Source organism: Leptosomus discolor, chromosome 16 (assembly GCF_034619465.1).
Source record: "Leptosomus discolor isolate bLepDis1 chromosome 16, bLepDis1.hap2, whole genome shotgun sequence".
NCBI lineage: Eukaryota > Metazoa > Chordata > Aves > Leptosomiformes > Leptosomidae > Leptosomus > Leptosomus discolor.
In genome coordinates this window covers 5,446,794-5,463,696 of record NC_141406.1, presented here as the reverse complement: position 1 = coordinate 5,463,696, position 16,903 = coordinate 5,446,794, and the positions used below count along the sequence as shown (strand labels likewise).

Sequence of the window (16,903 nt, the reverse complement as noted above, 5' to 3'; positions counted from 1 at the left end):
AAGAGTGGTGCATCTTACAGCCAAAAACCCTTCAACAGTCCTGGCCACTGGGTCATTTCTGAGGAAACATCTCCAATATTCAGAAGGGCCCCCCCTTTCTTCTCAGAACAGCACTGAAGAGGAGACTGGGAAGTCAGGGAGGAATAGAGTCCCACTTACTTACTATTTATTCAGTGATACTCCAACCTGCAGTGAGTCAGGAGGTTCAGAGAGGCGGATTCCTCCCAGGATCACTCCGAGCTGGCAGAATTCTCTCTCCCTCCCCTGAATGAACACACTGGGAATCTCACTCCTCACTTGGTCACTTCAGTTAAATGCAAGACAGTGGGAATCTTTCCTGTGAAAGTAAGTTGCGAGGTCCACAGGGCCTCAGAAAAGGTGCTCAGAGCTTTTAACTCCCTGAAACACACGATGGTCAAGAGCACAGCAGGCACTTGTATGTACTATTCTTAGCAGCAAAGGCTTCCTGTTTGGAGGCAGAAGTGACAAGGAAGATCCTGCTGCTTTAAATACTGTGAAAAGCTTTTTAGCCAAAAACATTATCCACCCATTAGCAGGTAAAATACCATCCTCCTCAACCCCATCCTACTTCACCGTTTGGAAATGTCATCGGTTCCCCAGTGCTGCAGCAAGCATTACACTATTGAGCTGTATTACCCTCAGACAGCTCTCAGCCTACACCAAAAGCCCTGCAAAGTCCAGTTTCTCTGGGTGACTAAGGCCAAGGTGTGGATCTCTGAGCAGAGATTTCCAGATCGGGCCAATTGTGTTGTTAAACTGGGAGCTCCCTCTGTTCTTTCAAGTACTTGCTTTCTTCCCAGGGCCAGGTACAGCCATTGTTCCCCCTGGGCTCCTGCAGACACCCATTGTTCCTCCAGGCTCCTGGCCTTTGATGCTGCAGAACAAAATGCACAGTGTTTGTGAAAGGAGGGAAAACCCAAAAAGCTTTTCAATTACACAGTTGGTTGAACAGCTCGAGCACAGCTGGCCACAAAGCACCAGGGTGACAGCACCTCCCCACAAACTGGGGCCTCCATTGAGGCCTCTAGCCCAGCTGCAAAGTGAACCAAAAGAGGGAATGACCAGTAGTTGATGGTTATCTGATGAACTTTCATTCTATCACTTCCCAGTTCCAAATGCTCCTGGGTTGTACAGACCTTCCTAACCTCCTCACACATACATTTAGTAGCTGCCAGCTGGAAAAAGCTGGAAATGATTCCTGCTTCCTCCTGTCAGCATTGCTCAGAATTGGCCTGAGAAACACCACAGTAGCATCTAGATTCAGTGCTTCTATTTCCAGACTAATTTGGCTTCTAGTCTTCTGGTCCGTCTGGGCCTGTCACCTTAGTCCATGCTAATACCTTCTGCAAAAGAACAGGCAGCAACAGAGAGAGCTCTCCGGAAGGATCAATCTATGGAAAAAACTAATAAAATAATAAGAAAACACTTGCACAAAAAAGGGCCAGGCAGCCAGATCTTCCTGGAGCAAAGACACTCACACACTCTTTTACAAATATACTTTATTATTTTAATGCTTATTAAGAAACGTAACCAAGACAGACTCAGCAGCACCAGCGGCTCCTCACTGCCCAGCAGTCTGATGACTTCACAGATATGAAAACTTCACAGATTCAAAAAAACCTTTGGTCAACGCACTTTAAATACATTTGCATGCACAAATTCTCCCACCCCCTTCCCTCCCCTCCCACTGGTAACTGACAAACAGAGGGAAAACGACAACTATATTCATAAAACATTTAAATTAAAAGAGTAATTGTTTTATAGTGACAGCACGTGCAGCAGGGTGCTCATAGTGTCTTGGTTTGCAGACCACAGAGACAACCGCTCCACAGGACAGGGGCCAGGAACACCAGCTCCTGAGACAGAATGGGGGAAGCAAAGGATGTTCTCGGATCAACAGGTTCCAGTCTTGATTTTAACACATCCTTGTGTGAACAGTCCCAGAAGGCAAATAAGATGGGGAGTTACACACAACATTGCCCCAGTTTTGGGACTCTCAATCTGTCAGGGTTAGTCACCTCATGCAAATGAGGAACTGGTGTGATTTTAGTTAATTTTGATGTGTTTTACTGTAAAGAAGGCCAAAACCTCAGGGATAGAAAGGAAAAAACCTCTCTGGTATGACTCAGTGCAGATTGATGCACAAAACAAATTGGGAGAGAACTGACTATTAGGCAGCTAAACTTAGCAAACACCACTAGAGAGAATTCTACAGTTTTAATGCATCACAGCACTGTTTCAGCATGCTCGTCCTTCCCACAGAACATGGCTGGATCGATTTGTTTTTAGGTAGGGCACATGTTCATGAAGCAGAAGGGCTTTTGTTACACCTGGACACACCCATGAAATGAGACAACGTATTTGAAAAGGAGACAATCCATAAGAACCATCTCTACATCAGTCACATACAGATCATATGAAATGAACCCTCTGCCACATCAGGCAAGGCTGACCCTCTGCAGTGACCCCAGGAGAGCTGCAAGACTTCCAGAGTTGTTCCTCAGCAAGTCACACCTTGGTCTCATGCCATTCCTGCTCCCCTGAGATCCTCCCAAACACCCACCCTATAAATCTTCTTTCATCACCAAGATTTCCCACCTAACCCTAACCCTCCAGTCTGCTCCCACACTTCAGAGACTTTTCTATATCCACCAGCAACCTCTGGAGCTTTTCAAAGGGTGATCAAAGATTCAGACTAGTCCATGTAACTCCCAAGTCCATCTGCACAAGAAGCTTCCTAGCACCAGCTGGAATCGCTGGCAAACCCCTTCTGTCTACAGAAACCCCAGCTGTCCCACCATGCCAAATTGCTTCTCTGTTCAAAAGCTGCAGTCCAAGCTTGCCCAGAGCTTTGAAATATTACTGATCCAAAAGAGACTCCTCAGGACAAAGCTGTAAGTGCATTTATTTGCACACACAAAAAGCAGTGCCCTACTGAGGAGAGGGCCCCAAGAAGAACTCTTGATAAAATTACTCCTGGCAACTGATCAGACTTAAATTTCTCCAAAACCCTATAAAGCAAATAAACCTTGGAGCCTAAGAGTCTCCGGGGAATGATGAAATTCATGGAATGCCCTCATGCCAAATGAGGCACCACATCTCTCTGTGGGTTTTGAGCCATTTTTAGTAAGATGTTCCAGTTCAATGAAATTAGTTTCTTCTTACCACAGGTCTTACTCTCTGGACCCATTTACTCTCTGGTCTCACTTGGGACCCACTGCATTCCCAAGGAGCTCTGCTCCAACCTCTCCTGATGGTCCCCTCATTCATCCCTTTGTCTTGGTACCATCTTTGTTTATCCAGAACAGCTGTATTTCAACAGCTAAACATTCTCCATCTGGAATGAAAACGGGGATACGAGTGGAGAGGTTAGGAAAGAAATCATTTAACTTCCACTTTTCTAATGATCCCTGCCCTATGCAGTTTGGAAGAAAGGTACTTTTCTCAAGAGTGGAGAGCACTGCCAGGAGAAGGAAAGAGCACAGTTCATTGGTGGGACCCTACAGCTTTTTTTTTTTTTTCTTTTAAAAAAAGAAAGCCTTGAGATAATGACCCTAGGAAACCAGAAATAAGAAGTCCAAAATTCTGTTCAAAAGGCTTATGCTCCCCGCAACAACTGCTTCGGAAACATCTTCTGAAGGTCCATCTCACACATATGTTTGCCAGAAGGCACACAGCATGTGGTGCAATTGCCATCCTTTCCTTCCTGTGACTACAGACTTCCAATTCTATATAAAACACGCTGCCTCCTTACCCTCACTGCACTTCCTCCTGCACACATCCCCTGGCCCCTTCACACACCCTTTTCATTTCATATCTGGATCACTAATATTGAAAGGGACTGGACACACTTGGGGGCACCTCAAACAGCAACAGAAAAGCTATTTGAAGACATCTGGAAACTCAGTAAGCTCACACGGCAATCTGGTTGGGCAGGAAAGTTTTCCACAGGGACAATCCTAAGTTTGTTGCATCAACGTGGATCAACTTGATTCTTGTGGCAACCAAGCAAGAAGCTGCCGTAATTGAGTGTGAAGCAGCTCAGGAAACAATAGAAAGCAACCAACCCACATCAGCTGTTGAAAGTCTGATGCAATGTGGCATAAAACATCCCTTTACAATGGCAACTAAAGCTCAATAGGAGACACTTCTGCACTTGCGTGTGTTCCAGCACATGAGCGATCTTGTATTTTCCCACACTTCCTTCCCTGCTCTGCTTCTTTGTGGACCTAATTGTTACTGACATGAATACCGGATGTAATCTTGTGTTATTCTTAGAAACATTTCAGCTCCCAACTGAGGCCTGAAAAGATCAGACCCCCATTTTCCTGAGTTCCCCTGCCACTGTTACAGGAGGTCAGAGGAGCCATCCCACAAATAATCTACAGAAATATTCCATCAAGAAAGATCAAGAGTAACAAGATCCCAAGTCACCCTACAGAGGAACCACCTATGACGTCAGTCACAGGGAAATGGCTTAGTGTTTGTTAATGGTGCTGGAGTGATAATCCACTCCTCTGACGTTAGACTACGTGGAAAAGCTGTGCCAAGAAAGCAGCAATTCAATTAAGCTGTGAAGTCTATTGTTCCACAAACTTGCCTGTCTTTCTGCTAAGGACTGTGGTAGCAACCACATCTTTTATCCATCTCACAGTAAGCTTTATGCCAGCCTGGAGCAGTTACATACTTGAATGTGTCCAGCATTATAAACTACTCCCCACCTTCATGTAGGGAGTCTGGCAAAAGCAAAATTCTCCTCAAGTAAAACTGTCTTTTCATTTTAATAGTTCACAATATTTAAAATAAACACGGAATACAAACACACAAACCTAAGCTCTTCCTCAAACACCAAAATCCAGTTCCACTTTCCTTTCGAAAATAAGATTATTTGGGTTCTGAAATATTAGTGGACAGACATGAGGAGGAGCCAGGTTTGGGGGATGACATTTCTGATGTTTTCAGCTAGGGAATAAGCTTCAGATCCCTGGAATTACCAGACTTTTAGTTTTCCAGCAGGACCATTACTACCCGTCTCTCCAGAAGGCTGATGGTATTGGACATGGATTATTTCTCTGGAAAACGAAAACCAGACAATCTTTAGGTAGAATTCAAGCTGATGTGTCATTCTGCTGTCCTTGAGCTACCAGGCTTCACAAGTGATACAGAAAATTATCAAACTGCTCTGAAACACCTCTACAACAAACCACCTCGGTGCATACACTTCGTGCAGCACAGATTTGCCTGTTCTCTTACATAGACAAACTACTGCAGTTTCTAAGCTGATTTCCACTACTACTGATGCCTTTCAGCTTCTCACAGCAGGAGCATCTTCTAACCAGACAGATCCAGCTCTGTTGGCCTCTGCACCACAGGGAGACATCAGGCTTCACAGTAAAGCACATCAGGAAAAAACAGGAATCACAGGAGAAAAGGTGTTTAAATAGAGCTTACTGGAATTCCAAAAATAAGTGATAGGTATGTGGGTGTGTTCCTCTCTAGCCCAAGAAAGAAGAAAAAAAATCCCACAGCCTTTTGATTGAGGATGAAAACGACCAAAATATGGAAAATTAGCTTCCCTCACACACATTTGGGGACGTGGGAAGAATTTGCATTCTATGAGCTCAGGAGGACAAGCACAGAGATGGGAGAAAAGCAGACAGTGCCCACCAGCCTACAGACAGCTCACACACCTGACAGCTCTTCACAACACCTCAGGGCGCGAGTGTCACCACCCTGGTGACACAGACCACAACCTGGCCTGCTTGTCTACTATCTGCAGCACCAAGTCCTGCTAACAGCCCTTTTGCTAAGAGAAATCCATATTACAGACTCCGTTTTCATCATTTGTTAGACAAAGTGGAGAGCTATGAGGTTGTATTTGCCTTGTGCATCCGAAACATTGAGCGTTCAGGGAATGGATATAAGTTCTTGTCCATCTTTTATAACTTAACATAATGTAATCTTATCAAGATAAGAAAAAAACCCAACATTCAAGCAACCTGTTGCAGTATAAGCTTTTAAAAAATGAACTGAAAGTCAAAATGCCATGGTTGAAGGTATGCAAAGTTCCCATCAGGTAAATTGCTTCCCTCTCCAAGCAGCTGCTGGCATCCTTCCTGACCAATAGATGTTGCTATCCCCCTGCTGTTTGTTGCAGGGCCAAAGTACTGAAAGGCCCCTTCCCTGCTGCTCTTTGCAATTCAGTGAATACTTCCAGCCATGCTTTTATTTCTGTTGGTAAAGACAGCAAAACCGACACACAACCACAGATACACAGTACAGCATAATGTCACGATACGCCCTGCGTCAGCAGAGTCTCCCAGTGCTGAACTTGCAATGCCATCTTTGGCCTTGGCACTGCTCTTGGTGACAGGTCACTGATGGGCAACGTGTCCCTCCTTCCTTAGTCCGTTTCAATGGTCCCTTGGCTTTTTTCCAGTCTAGTATTTAGGATCATCCCAACAGTTCTGGGCAGGGACCCCCTTCTCCACAGCGATCTGAATACACACCTCTCCCCCCGCCCCCCAACCTCCCTTTCTGCCATGGCAGAGGTCACCAAGGGAAAAAAAAAATAATTCTACCAGGAAGACACTGAAAGTCTCATCAGGAAACATCAGCTGCTGCGAAGGCTGCTCTTTCCAGGTCTGAGTAAGACACCTGTGCATCAATTAGCTCTTCACTGTGAAGCTCCCTGTTCACATATGCATCTGAGAGAATCCCATTTTTGCAGGAATGTGGGAGATGCCCATTTGTCTCCATGTCCAAAGCATTTCCATTCTGGTGCCATTCCAAGCCAGCTTTGCATTTGTTTAAGTCCTGCTTTTCAGGATCCCTGTGGATCTCTCCATTGGTGTATACCTCTAATGCATACTCACTGATTCGTATGCTGGCATTCTCGGCGTCCCCACCATGAGTGGAAGTCCTAGAGCTGGCTGTTCCTGCCTTGAATGGCTCCTTCCGGCCCAGAATGTGCTGGCTGATGATTTTATGGAAGGTGTATCGGAACTCCCTGATTCGGTAGGCATAAATTAGAGGATTTACAACTGAGTTGGCATGAGACAGGATAATAGCCAGATACATCAGCCAGAGGGGAGCATGGGCACAATTTGGGCAAAAAAGGGTAAAGCAGTTAATAATATGTAGTGGAAGCCAGCAGACTGCAAACAACCCAACAATGATGGCTAAAGACTTAGCTGCATGGACTTCCTTCTGCAAAGTGGAGCGAGAACGTTCCCCGTGTACCATCTTGTTCTCCATCTGCTTGAGCTGTCGCCGGGCTGCCATGAAGATTTTCAAGTAGATACCAAACATGAGGAGGAGGGGCAAGAGCACACAGGCAAAGAAGTTGTAGTAGACCATGTACTCCATGGTGACCACAGCCTCAAAGAGACATGCCACCATACTGTTGCTGCAGTTGATGGGAGAGGACTTATTGGAACCCAGCTCTTCAATCTGGGAGCGCTTGTGCCACCCTAGCATTGGTGTCAAGCCGATGATGAAAGATAATACCCAGCAGATGGCAATGATACCTTTAGCTCGAGAACCAGTCACCAAGCCATTGTACCTATAAAGCAGAGGAAATGGGAATTACATCAGCATCACTCAACAAGCCCCTGACACCAAAGCAACTTCCCAACGGCCCTATGTCCCAGGAGAAAGAAGACAGCAAGAAAGGCACCTGCTTTTTCAGATGGGCCTTTGAACTGCTGTGCAGAACCCACACAGCATAGCAAAGACTCCGTGGTGACGCTGTATGCCACCTATTTTCCTCCCCTTTTCTTTAGGCACTGAATAGGTGACAGAAAACCAGGCCAATTAACAGAGTTTTCATCTGTGTTCCTTCACCAACCCACTTGGTCATGCACATAGATCTTGCAGCCTGGATAATCAACAGGACTGCTCTGACCGTTGGTGATGAAGAGCACCGTGGCTCTCTTGCTGAAGGCTGAGGTGGTTCCTCCTTTCTGGCAAAGGAGTGGCCTTGTAGCACAAAATTGCTAGGTCTGTCTTGCAGTAGATCTGTAAGCCAAATAGCACAAAAGAACTCGGAGGCACAGTGCCATTGGCCCTGTGTCCACATTCAGGTGTGCTCCAGGGAAATTCTGCTGCCTCAGTTGCAGAAGCCAGGCTGGCATTGCCTTGCACAGCACCTCACTCTGCTCCACTGTGGCACTTTCAGGAAGGCCAGCACCACCAACCTTCCTTAAATAACTGAGACAAGTCAGCAATTTTCCTCACCAGCCCAGCTAAGCTGACCCCATGTCTTTCTCAGGAAGGAGGAATTAAGCTGAAGACAGTGCTCTGACTACAGGTGTGCTGTGGGCTGCACTGCACACACCAAAGGGGACTTCAGTGGTGGAGGTATTGATATGCCTGGCTGCAGCCAGTGCTCTTAGCAGTAAATTCTCCAAGATCTGTTGAAAGAGACAATAAACAACATGGTAAGAATCTGACAGTGCAGCCAGGGACCTTGGTTTGTTTGAAATGTCGGCCAGTTCCCAAGGCCTCACAGGTTACTGCGAGTCCTGAGCTGACTCCACCAGTTCTTCTCTCTGAAAATGTAAATCAGGGCAACAGTTTAACATTTCAATGCAATTTCCTTCCCTTGGTAATGCTTAGCATGGAAAGTAGATGGCCGGATTCCCACATTGTCCAGCATGGGTCCCACACTGTACTTGACCCCATGTGTCTGCGATTGGACAACGGTAGTGCTGGGCTCCCAGTATTTACCCAATGCTCATTCTCCCTCTGTCCACAGAATTCTCTCAGCAAACAAACATTAAAAAAAAAAAAATAATCCAACAAGCCATAGAAATCTTTCCAGCTCTCAATGAAATAGCTACTCCCACAGGTTCATGCTCCTATCCCAATGCAGGTTCAAGACAGGGGAGGAGAGAGGCTGCTTTTGCCAGGCACAATACAGAATGGAGACCTTGCATGTGCTTTAAATCCCTGCTGACGGGCCGTGGCAAAAAACTGTTTTCACGCAAGACCCAGCAGACTTGAGTCTCCCCTTCCTCAGCTGCATTTCAAAATCAGAAAAGAGTGAGTAGGTGAGGGAGCCAACCAGACAGTTCCCAGTACCCCAAATGCACTGAAATCCTCCTTCCAGAAATGCTAAGGGCACTGTGTGGACGGTAGCAGCGAGCTGCTCACATTCAGACCTCATCAACACAGCAAAACAGCATCTGTGCTTTGAAAAGTACACTTAGAGAGACAGAGATTGGCTGAAGGCACTTGAAGCTTGGAAAAACAAAAAACAAAACAAAACAAAACCCCTCAAAACCCTGCAGTCCTGGAATTGACTACATCTTGTCAGAGGAATTTTGAAATTGTGCAGCTGTTATCCCACGACTAGAGATGTCCCTTCCCTTCCACTAAAAATATGTTCATTACTGCTCCAGGCAAACACCCCACCACTTCTCCCTCCCTCTTACCCTCTGGGAATTCCCATGCAACAAACTTTACAAGGCTTAGGAACAGCACTTAACCCACACAGCAGCCTGCTTTCCTGCTGCAGCGTATTGTGCTGGCAGTGGCAATTATCAACCTATCAGTGAGTGCATTTCCATAACACCTTGCTCAGTATCTCTAAGGGTTAAGAGAGAAAGCTCACAGCATCTCCTGACACTGTGTGTGGCACTAAGCTGGTCAGGTACCCATTTAGAAGTGTTCATTCACTTGGGAGAGCTTAATTTCTAGGATCCACTGAGACATCTCTGGCTGACTTGGCTGAGGTAGGGTTACTGTCCAGACAGACTTTCCTGGACAAAAAAGGAATTTCGTCCACTTAGAGATGCCACCAGGCTGGCATTGAAGAGTTTGTGGACCTGTCTAGCCACCTTGCTAGGCTCCCAGCAGCCAGACCAAAGCTACTCTCTGCATCCCCAGTGCTGTACAGCTCTACGTGGTAAGTTCAGGGCTTGCAGGAAGCATCACAAATCCTCTGTGTTGCTGGCACCTCTGCAGGAGACACAGCCTGCTGAAAGGAGCTGGTCACACCTACAGCCCATGTTCTGCATAGTTGGTGGGTGACTTTGTAGTGTGTCTGATGTGTCCAGACAGCACTGGATTGTCTGTGCACAGGCAGTTCTCGCGCTTCCTGGAAACACTGGACTTGCTACACAAACAAAAACTTCTACTTGTGAAATTCCAGACACAAAGAACATTAGCGCAGAGCATAGGGACACTCACGGTGGAGTTGGGTGTCACCTGACTTCTCTAGAAGACAAAACCCACTTTTGCAAACAGATGAAAATGAGGATGTTTTCCCCAAAATAATTTCACCTGCCCTACTGCTTTCCCAGCCATTAGGCAGGCAAACTGACTCCAGGAGAACAGCTGCCCTTGGTGAATGTACAACTCCGCTGTGCTGCCTAGAATAACTTGGCTGAAGATGTGGTGCTTCTGGGTCCTTGGCCTAAGCTCTGTGTCACGAAGACAATGATTCCTGCACAAAGTGTAGTACCTCATGAGTCTGATTTATAAACTAGGAGGCTGGGTGGAAGACAGAGCTGGTATAAGAATCACAGGGTCCTCCAGTAGGAGTTAAAATCTTCCCATACATTGCTTGATATGTAGCTGGCCTAACTCATTGTCACAGCATCCAACCAGCCTGCTGCTTGTCTTCCAAACCCACCCCTGGTAGACAGCGCTGCACATCTTGGCCAGATGGCTCTGTCATGCATGGAGCATGTTTCAGCCACCTTTACTGCATCACACCAGAAAGCCTGTGCTCAGCATTGAGGGCACTGGGCTTTGATCTGCATTCCAGCAGTGCTCAATGGTTTTTAACAAAACACTGTTCACCTAACACACCCACTCAACAGCCCACACCTCAGGCAGCTGCAGTCACAGGGGGCAAACAAAAGGAGGATATTCTATCCCTATTGCATGAATTTGGAAATGAGAGGCACTGGCAATCCCAGATCATCCAGGGAGTCTTGTGGCAGAGCAAGAAACTAAACCCAGACCTTCTCATGCACCACCTAAACAACTCTTTCCCAAAACTCTCAGTCAAGAAACTTTCTCCCCTATTACCAGGTGCTAACTGATACTGGTGCTTGTCTGTGCTATGGAGACAGGGCAGGGTGGGATCCCACAGGTGGGCACAGGGCTCTGAACAGCAGAAACAATAATGGTGGGCAGGCTCATGGCACAACCAGCTTCCAGACTAAAACCTTGGTAACAGCAAGTTCCATGGCGGCACATGAAGCCATAGACAACTGGCACTGCTTTCAAAGCCATGCCCATGCTTGTTCAAAGCAGGAAGCGAATTATTCTTCTTTCATATTAGGCTGAATCTGCCCATAATCTGACAGAAACATGAGTGCACATAGGAAATGCTTGTCATAAAGTCAAAGATTTACGGTGAGCAGAGAAAGAAGTAGGTCCAGATGCAGCTCAAACTGACAATAAAACACTAAATCCCTGGTTCACTGATTCAGATGCTCATATATGAGCAACTGAGAAGGCAACCCTAGAGAACTAAAGCAACTGCTGAAACAGACTGTTCTCAATACAAAGGTCCCTTCCATGTCCTGTACTTCATTCAGGGTTTGTGATCATCTCCCCTATCCTTCCTACCCCAGACTTTGAGAAGACAGTTCTTCATGTCCAGCTCCCCTGGCCTCTGGCAGAAAAGCATCCCAATGCCACCTCAGAGCTGCAGTTGCAATCACCACTACGTGGGATAAATCTGTCCCAAACATCAGGGAGCTACACCTTAGTAATGCTTTCCCAGAGAGGCATCCCAGTAGCTGAGGCAGCCATCTCCACAGCAACTTGCATCAGAGGACAAGGTCTGCACTTCAGCAAGTTGCTGTAGTTGGCACTGTATGACCCACGTAAGTATTTATGCCACAGGTGAATACCTGGATCCAGCGTGCAGAGCAAGCGGTAACTGGAGAAAACATTCCCGTTTGGCTGCAGGAAGAAAAATTTCTCCTCTTTCCAGTGCACCAGAGGTACCTGTCCTTCACCACAGGAGTGTCTTTACCACAAATGCCTGCACAAGAACACGTGGCCAGGCACTGTGCCCACAGAGCATTTGCTGGCACCAAAAAGCCTGGAAGGCAGCAATTGTTCTTGGCCCATGACTTCATCCTGGAGCTCAGACTCACAGCCAGTGTTGTTTAGAACACCCAGGGGTTTTATAACAGCGAGCACAGGTTTTCAGGTACCTGCCATGTTAGAGACACAGTTTGGATTTTATCCTAGACCAAACAATGTCTTGGACTCTTCCTTAGGATACCTGCAGAGTGTTACATTTGTATAAAACCTGGCAGAATACAGCAAACTGATTGAGAATTTTTGGAAAGTTTATAAGATTCTATACAATGTTTTAATCATCTGAAAGGTAGAACCCGTAAGGCGTTCACAAATTAGGTTTCATGTATTTTTAATTTTACCTATAGATGTCTTTTCTCACTGCAATTTTTTGGGGGAGGGTCTTTTTTCCACAGAAAAATCATTCCAAAGGTAACTCTTAATTATGTACTGAGGTGTCCAATACCAAGCAGTATCAGAAATCCCACTCTTCTGCCTCCTTAATACCAACCGTTTATTTGTGTGGGCATACACATACACATACATATCCACTGAGACATGTGGTTACCTTCCTTAGGACAAATCAGACATGAAACAGTTAAAAAGAAAAAGAAGAAAAAAATAGGATTGGCTCTTTTCAGTTTTGCTAGAGCAAAGGAAGTCTGTTTCATTATTTTTTTAAGAGCATTCAACTAATGCATATTAGGAATGCCTGGTGTTACACCTTTTTTGTCCTCTGAGGAGAAGAGGCTTTCCCAGGCATTAAAGGATGGGGTGAAAACATTGCATTTTTAGTGGCAGAACTTTCCTTCCAATGGTCTGACATGTTTTTGAGACAACCAGAGATCAGAAAAAAGAAAAAAATTAGGATATCTGAATCATATCACATTTCACTCTTCAGCTAATCAGCTTTCACTTTCTCAGCATGTTTGAGGCTATAAATCTAATGCTTATTCATCCATAAATTCTTAAGGGGAAACACAATTGACAAGTTCTTTGCTCCTACTGTAAAAGGACAAACCAGCAGAGGACAAGGAGGGTGATGGACCCATGGATCTACTGGTGGGCTTCTGTGTCCAATCAACTCCACTGTTTCTGGGGTGGGAGAGGGTGTGCTCTGTTTTTTCAAAAACAACACAGTGAAACCAGTACTGCAACCAGCACTGCTGAAGTCTGTTTTTTTCTAAAAAAATCTTTACCTTGGCTATTCCAGGAAATTAAAATTTCAAGACAATATAGTTACAGTGATACGCCCCGATATGGGCAGAAATCCAGATTTTAAAAATCCTTTTCCCTGGCAAGTCATCCTCTAGCAATAAGAGCACTTAAACTGTCAGCAAAAGTCTTCAGAGTTGGCTCAGAGATGAATTAAAGACATTAGCCCTTCTCAAAATCATTTCAGAGGCAAGCTCCCAAGGGCTACTCTACATATGTTTCTTTGTACCATTTATCATTATTTTGGTTTATAAACTGAAACCACGTATATGTAGAACTGTAGAAAAGTGCAGAGTCCAATCTACAGGTTACTAATATCGATAGGGTTTTCCCCGCAATGAAACAGAACAGTTATTCCTTACAACTACATCAGAACTAGAGGCTGTAACAGGTACAACCAGAGGTTTGGAAACCTACAATTAGCGGTAATGTTATAGCAGCCCAAGCTTGCTGAGGCAAGGCTTCAGGAAAGCCTACGCTGCACTGGTCCACATGGAAAGGTAATCTCCGCAGCTCTAGGGAAAAGAATGCTTTCTATTTTTGAACGGGAGGTTTGTGTTAATTGACATAAGCGTTTGATGACCAAAGTATTCACAAGAGACAAAACTAAATCGCACAGGTCAATATAAGTGATTTAAGCTCAACAGCAGCGAGGATGTCCAAAAGTTCAAACTTGAGAGCACAACAATCAGAAATTTGTTCCATTTTTGCAGCTACATTTGTTGTTCAGGATAGGAAGCAAGTCTCTCCATCCTAAGAGTGTGCTGCATCCTCCTAAGGACAAGACGGGAAGGAAGGAGACTCCTACACGCTGCCTGCACCGGCCTCTCCTGGGGCTTCCTCTACATCTTTTGGGCTTACTGAATGACTCGGAGCATTGTCATACAGCATTCAAACCCAGCCCACAAAACGCAATGCTGCTTTGCGCCCACAGTCAGATATATCTCATCACAACAATGAGCTCCTGGAAAACTGAACTGAGTAGCAGCCCCTGTGCACGTGCCAAAACTTCCTCTTGTCCCCCATCAGCCTCCCTGGTTGCACACAAAGTAGCAGCTAGTCATATTCAGCTTTCAAGCTCTAATATTGAAACATTATTTTCTTCCTTTAACCTCCAGAGTAGAGACAACATCTGCAGGTCCGGGCTGGGACAAGCCTCTGCCTTCACCTCATACATGCTTTGCTTTCAGAGGCAGTGCCTAAGCTTGTCCAATTCCTAAGGCCCATTTCTTCATAGCCTGCTGCTTCTCCTCTCTTCACGTTTAACGGACCCCCAAGAGAAACCGCCCATCCACACTCTCCACAACACTGCTGTTACCGCTGCAGGCAGAGTCCCCCATTCTCCCCATGAGGAAGGAGATAAGTTGACCTCACCCCCTTTCTGCCCTCCACCACGTATTGCTTTAGCTCCACTTTCCCACAGTGATCCTGCTGGTGCTGTTGGCTGCAGCTCAGAGCGCAGGTTATTGAGGTTAACGCACGATCCTGTCTAAATATGGAACGGCAGCTCGCAGGCATCACTATTGCGATGCCATGGGCACACATCATAGGAGGACGGAGTAGAACTGGAAGAAGAAATCACCAGAAAGCTCAGCAGCCAAGGCAGCCTTCAAGACCTAGAAAAGTGGGTTTTTTTCAAATTACAAGGGAAAAAGTGCTGCTCCTCATTTAATTTTTCCTTCCTCGAGTCACTTCCAGATCTGTTGTTTTTACTGATGTTCATTCCTCACCAACCTAGCACCCTTCTGTCCCCCCAGCCCAACCCATGCTTACCTGAGGGGTATGCGAATCGCAATGATCCTGTCAATGGCGATAGCAAGGAGGCTGAAGATTGAACTCTGAGTCAAGACGAGGACGAAGCAGGCAATGAAAAGGCAGCCATAGAAGAAGGCACAGAAGCCAGTGCTGATGGTGATGGCAAAGGGGATTGCCAGCACACCCACGGCAATGTCAGCAGCAGCCAGGGACACCACAAAATAGTTGGTGACGTTCTGCAAGTTGCTATTCAAATAGACTGCCCAGCAGACCAGGATGTTCCCCAGGATGGCCAGGACCGCAATGACCAGTTCCAGGATGATGTAAGCTACGTCTGAGAGGAAGTCTTCTTTCCCATGTACTAGCATGGTGAGAGTGACCAGGCCAGTGTGAGAACGTGCCAGAAAAGCTCAGCGTTCATATCTGCAGAGCACTGAAGAGCCAAGACACCTCAAAGCTGCCTGGGGTCTGAAGAACATTTAGCTGCCAGCTGGTGAAGGTTGCTCACACGCACCCTTTTCTTCCCATAGCTGTTCAAGATCTTCACAGTAGTAGATGTCAAGAGAAAAAAAACAGGGCTTGCCAACTCCAGCAAAGTGGATTAACCAGTCGCAGAATAATTCAAACTCCAGCAGATGAATGGACAGGAGAATCTCTCATGTAGACATATCCAGGCCACAAAGTTCAGCAGGCAACACGACACAGAAAGTGTATTGTATGGCAGCGTCACCTTGGCTGGGACTTTTTGTTTCCTGTTGGCAATCGCACAGCTAGTCATGGCTTCTGGTCATGTACCTACCTACTAGCAACATCCTCCGGCTCTCTTTTTCACCTTTTCCCACTAGAACTTGGGAAATATTCTCTTCAGCTGAAGCAAACATTCAACTTCTTCACTTGTAGTTTCCTTTAAAAACAAAACAAAACAACACAACCCAAACATGAACCACATACACTAAGTAATCAGCTCTACGGAGAAGATGGAAAAAGCAAAATCTCATTAAAGTGGCACATTAAATTGATAATGGATATTAACCAGACCTAGACGAATACATCACTGGCAAAAATCTCACGTTTTGTCTATCCTGAAAGCTGCAGGGCCAAGCGCAAGGTTCAGGAAGGCAGTATTTCACAGGGGTGATGAGAAACAAGGGACGTTTTGTTTTCGAGGCTACCAACTGAGCTGGCACTGCAGCAGCTGCTCAATAGTCTGCCCTGAAACACGAGAGCCCCACTAATTACGCCTTGGCAAGTGCTGTGGCTGCACAGAGGAAAGGTGGAGGAGCCTTTTTACATACACCTGTCTCCCTCTGATCACAAACACAAGACTTGAGCCATCACATGCTGCCCACCCTCACGTACGTTGCCACAAGAGCGTGCTGCACCAATACGCTGCTCTGTGATGACACGAACCTTCATTCGTACGGGGGTTGTGTTGCTGGCACACGTGGTCACCACTCTGTTGCCATACCCTGAGTTTCCTCCAAGTGCACAGATACTGGTATGTGATCAGTGGCAGGGAGAATAGTTCAAGGTTATGTCAGACAGTGACACCTTTGAGGACTTTCCTCCTGAGCATGCACACTCTCTGCAAGGGTCTCTGCAGGTTCCCCTCCTGCGACATCATCATTTTTGTTCACTTAATTCTTTATTCTATAAGCAAACCATTTATTTACTATACCTGCATTGTCCATAGTGTTTGCTGCATCCGCAGATTCAGGTCAGCATTGTTCTTCAACTACAACTAGCCAGAAACACATCCACCAAGGAACACCTCCCCCAGAAACACACACATAGGCACAATGCCAACGTCATCTCTGAAGTATACATTCATGTTCCTGCAGTATCACGCACACAAATCTGCGAT

The 16,903-nt window shown here is 46.0% G+C and overlaps 1 protein-coding gene across 1 annotated transcript; it reads right to left on the bottom strand.

Moving 5' to 3' along the window:
* Window positions 1-6,620: 6,620 nt before the first annotated feature.
* Window positions 6,621-15,407, bottom strand: ADORA2A (adenosine A2a receptor). Its single transcript, XM_009959940.2, has 2 exons — window positions 15,058-15,407; window positions 6,621-7,585 (listed from the first exon to the last, which is right to left on the bottom strand). The coding sequence occupies exons 1-2, from the start codon at window positions 15,405-15,407 to the stop codon at window positions 6,625-6,627; spliced, it is 1,311 nt and encodes a 436-aa protein (XP_009958242.1). The 3' UTR covers window positions 6,621-6,624.
* Window positions 15,408-16,903: the final 1,496 nt, after the last annotated feature.

What these genes read in the sequence shown, in the direction of transcription:
- ADORA2A (XM_009959940.2), bottom strand. Translation starts at nt 15,407, where the DNA reads ATGCTAGTACATGGGAAAGAAGACTTCCTCTCAGACGTAGCTTACATC. An exon ending in GCGATTCGCATACCCCTCAG is followed by an intron (nt 7,586 to 15,057) that starts GTAAGCATGGGT and finishes TCTGCTTTATAG; the next exon opens with GTACAATGGCTTGGTGACTG.